The sequence below is a fragment of the Cryptotermes secundus genome, unplaced genomic scaffold, assembly GCF_002891405.2.
Source record: "Cryptotermes secundus unplaced genomic scaffold, Csec_1.0 scaffold537, whole genome shotgun sequence".
Lineage (NCBI taxonomy): Eukaryota > Metazoa > Arthropoda > Insecta > Blattodea > Kalotermitidae > Cryptotermes > Cryptotermes secundus.
The window spans coordinates 65,194-69,888 of NW_019740661.1; the positions used below are offsets into that span (position 1 = coordinate 65,194).

At 43.4% G+C, this 4,695-nt stretch overlaps 1 protein-coding gene across 1 annotated transcript in view; it reads right to left on the reverse strand.

The window, feature by feature from the left end:
• The window catches only part of LOC111872487 (neprilysin-like), a 23,770-nt gene that overhangs the window by 954 nt on the left and 18,121 nt on the right, over positions 1-4,695 (reverse strand). Inside the window, exons 13-14 of the mRNA XM_023866452.2 lie at positions 3,592-3,768; positions 779-879 (exon numbers count right to left, since the gene is read on the reverse strand). Of these exons, the coding sequence (XP_023722220.1) occupies positions 779-879; positions 3,592-3,768 (278 nt within the window). The remainder of the gene's footprint in view (positions 1-778; positions 880-3,591; positions 3,769-4,695) is intronic.

A 4,695-nucleotide genomic window follows, 5' to 3' on the forward strand; every position in this document is an offset into this window, starting at 1 on the left:
ATAATTCCTGATGATTCAGATTTAGTGTCTTTTTACACCGTATCAAGTAAAGTACCCAGGTTGGTTTATGACACTTCATTTCCTGTGAGGGTTCCTCAACCCACCACTTATCTGTCTATGAGAATGTCAGTCAAGTAAGCAACAATGCGGTAAGCCTTAACTTATTTTGAAATAATGAACCTGCATTCAGCCTGACTTGTCCCTTGTTGAAATGACCTATCTTACATCTTACTTCCTTTTAAGGTGACAATCAGGAGAGGCGAGTACTTGAAGAGTGTCCTGAGTGTTTTCACCGCAGAAGCGAACAGAGTTCTGGGAAGTCTTGATTCAGCCATTGATTTCAGGTATGTTCCACGGCAGCTGCCTTCCTCTGTAGGCATGGATGACGAACTGTATAACATCTATGTAAGATTCGAGGCTTTCACGGCGGTGACTATGAAGAAAGCAGTATTCTGGGATTTGGCACCGTGTATATGTAGTGTTAACCGACGTTTCGGAGGAACGTATCGCCTCCATCTTCAGACTGTTCCAACATCAGTCTGCTTTTACCGGTTCTCACGGTCTCTTCGCTTGCGGATTTCTTATATTTTTCCTTCTACCCTGAAGATGGAGGCGATACTATCCTCCGAAACATCGGTTAACACTACATATACACGGTGCCAAATCCCAGAATACTGCTTTCTTCATAGTCACCGCCGTGAAAGCCTCGAATCTTACATAGATGTTATACAGTTCGTCATCCATGCCTACAGAGGAAGGCAGCTGCCGTGGAACATACCTGAAATCAATGGCTGAATCAAGACTTCCCAGAACTCTGTTCGCTTCTGCGGTGAAAACACTCAGGACACTCTTCAAGTACTCGCCTCTCCTGATTGTCACCTTAAAAGGAAGTAAGATGTAAGATAGGTCATTTCAACAAGGGACAAGTCAGGCTGAATGCAGGTTCATTATTTCAAAATAAGTTAAGGCTTACCGCATTGTTGCTTACTTGACTGACATTCTCATAGACAGATAAGTGGTGGGTTGAGGAACCCTCACAGGAAATGAAGTGTCATAAAGCAACCTGGGTAATTTACTTGATACGGTGTAAAAAGACACTAAATCTGAATCATCAGCAATTATTAGAGCCTGAAGGGAGATGCCACCCGGTCCAAAGCACGGACGATAGAAATAAATGAGATTAGATTCAGAAGAAATAGGATCGACTGTTATGACTACGCTTCTCGTGCCCCTTGTTCTCAAAGCTGTTAATCTTTCCTGCAACCTCGTTATTCTGTTAAATTGTTTATTTTCTATACCGTAAGATCTATTAAAATTATGTACGTGAAATGCGTGGCGCTGGATGAAGAATTAAATGAAAGCCAGCACATATACGTATAAATATAATTAAAGTGTCATTTCCAACTGTACTTGCATTACGCGAAATACTAACATTATATTCGTAAGTAGGTTTAGTAAATATATAATTATGTACAGGGAGTTTTTTAGTAACTAGGCGAGTTCACGGCTCTGCGTTTCACGGCGACCGGTGCACTGCTTGCTGCGAGATGCAGGCGAATTTTGCTGTTGAATCTGCATGCCTGATAGGCGATAGCGTTTGAAATGAAGTAGTTACAATTCACAGATCAGAAGAGGTGTTGAAATTGCTGTCCTGTCTACACGTAGATATTTTTTGTAATTAATTGTTTCGTTAAAAAAACACAGGTACAAGAAACCTTACACTTACAGCACAGCGGACACTAACTTTAACTGGGTGGCTACAGCAATTATGCTGCCGTTCTTACTCGTACATTAGACTTTGACACTCCAGTCTCTTGGGCTAGACGTTTCAGTGATTTTCTATATTTATATTTAAGTCTGGCCCCTATGTTATCTAACTGCTCCTCAGCAAGCATTCAGCTCTTATGTTTTTGTTTAATGTCTATTAAGAGTCCCGTTGTTCTAAGTTTATTCACCAAACTATGAATCGTTCGTCTGCTTGGAAAGCTTTCATCACGCAAATTTTTTCGAAATTTTCGCCAACACTTTCCAGCAGATCTGCATTTCACATAGGTGTCATACAGAAATACACATTGCTCTTAAATGTATCGCACGATATCATTCACTAAATGTAACTGAGAACAGAACCGGCAAAATTCTTATGCGCCTCGCAACAGGAGACGCACCGGCCACCGTGAAGCTCAGTGCCGTGAACGCGTAAAGTTACAAAAGAACCTCTCTGTATATGGATGGATCATGTACACACTTATAAATATAGGGTCTACGCCTTTCACATGTCTCCATCAAACTTACACACACANACATAGGCCTGCATAGCTTACAATAATTATGTAGATAAAGAATTATCTTTATTGTGCGCCATATGAGAAATGCTATCTTAATATCTTTCCACGCCCATGGTTTCTAACGCTAAGTGCACAGATATGGACGCCCCCAGGATGTTTCCCAAGGGGCAGCCAGTTTTCCAGTGGAGCAGCCACACCTAACGAGCAAAGATTCGTAGCGATCGATGTGATTAGTTGTGCATGTTCTGTACAGCTCTCGTGCTCACCGCCTGCTGGACTCTTTATCTACAGATCTACGAATGGGGTTCAAAGTTCATGAACCGGTATTTATTTCATTTTCTACTTTACCTATGTTTGAATTTGTGCGTGGGTTAAACTTACGTGTAACCCGGTCGTTAAAAGGGTTTGGCTTCGTTCGCAAACGAATCGAAAGTCCCCGTCTTCATTTCGATATAGTAAAACGTAAAAGGTTGTGATAAGTAAAAGGTTACATTTATATTGAGGCACTATCGTACAAGCCGGAAGGTCGCGGGTTCGAGTCCCAATGAGGTGGATATCTTCAATTTACCTAATCCTTCCAGCAACACTATGGCCATGGGGTCGACTCAGCCTCTAAAATAAATGAGTATCAGGAATCTTCCTGGGGGTAAAGGGCTGCCGGAGAATAAGGCTGACAAACTTACCTCCATCTGTGAGCCGATTGTCTAGAAAATGTGGGAGCCTCGATGTCTCACAACCCTATGGGCCTCCATAGCATGTTACAGGGATAGCTTTACCTTTTATATAAACGTACACTTATATGAAGTTGAGCCTGGTTGATTAATGCGGGGCTTGAGTTTTGTTGTGGAGATCGAAAAGTCTTAATTAACTAATATGCTTTCAGAATTGGAAACAGATGTGCGGTCGCAGAGCCCCCACCTCGGAGGCCAGAGACCAATTGCGGGTAAGTACATGTGGGATTTGTGTTGGAAACATTGTCACTGTGAAAGGTTTTCTCCAATTAATTCCGTGTTACCAGATCTACCAGGAGCTGGGAGGATAACATTGACATGAGTATAAAGGAAAAATTTATTTGTGTGGGAGATTGAGGGAACTGGCAAAAGATCATGTTCAGTGGAAGGCGTCATTATTAAGGAAGATGATTTTTCGGATTTTACTTACAGGGAGATAATTATAAGTTATTCTTTTGCAAAGAGTACGGAGGGATAAAAACACATTCTGTGTAATGAGAAGCAATCTCTCTAAATATCATGTCAGTTTTTCCTATCGTACAGAAGTGGATGAATTATGACACAGTTTTACTCACGCCTTTGTACTGGTCCTCGATATAGCCTCGTGCCACGAAGAAGTCCGGGTAGGCAATTACGAGACGCATGGCTCGGACTTTGCTGAGGGCGTGGTTCGTCGTCTCCTTGTCCATCCATTTCGCTTTACGAACTAATGACATGAAGGCAGCCCGGACATCTGACATCATCTCCCCCACCTGCCATGAGTTTGTGACTTACTAGATTTGTGCTTCCTTCCGTATCATCCTATCTTCATTTTTTTATTGCTAGTGTGGTGGGACTAAGTTCCTTGTACTGCGGCCACTTCTGGTCTATTGTACCAGCTCCAGATGATAGGTGAGAGTGATTGTGGAGCAAGTGGTGGAATGGAGATTGGCAGGGGAAACCGAAGTACTCGGAGAAAACGTGCCCCAGCGCCACTTTGGCCACCACAAATCCCACTTCACCAGACCCGGGATGGAACCAGGGCCACCGCGGTGGGAAGCCAGCGACTAATCGCTTGAGACGCTAGGCCCGTCTACATTGCAAAAGGATTATGAGTAGGAGACAATTCATTTCCGTTAAGTCTATCACCTCTTCTTTAATTATTAGAAAGGAGTGGGCATGACGTACAAATCTATCTACTTATCTACCTACCTACTTATCTGTGGCTGAACAGCCCTAGTGGACCTTGGCCGCCTTTTCAGTTTCTTAATCTTATAGATAGTCGGTAGGACTCCTTGGACAGGGGATCAACCTGAAGCAAGGACGCTACCTAAAAAAGAACAACACAGACAGAATAAACGCACACAGATATCCATGCCTCGAGTAGGATTCGAACCTACGATCCCAGTGTTCTATCGGGTGAAGACGGTTCAGGCCTTAGACCGCGCGGTCACTGTGATCGGCTGAGGTATAGTTTCCGAATATTTCCTCTGCTCTTTTGCGTCTCTCTTCGACATTTATAGTTGCCTATATGGACTCACTGCCGGTCACGGTAGCCGAGCAGTCTATGGCATGCACTGTCTTTGCTCGCTCGTAAGCCGGGATCGTGGGTTCGAATCCCACTCAGGGCATGGATGTTTGTGTGCGTTTTTCTGTGTTTGTGTACAGGTAAAGGCCTTGCGACGAGCTAATCACCAGCC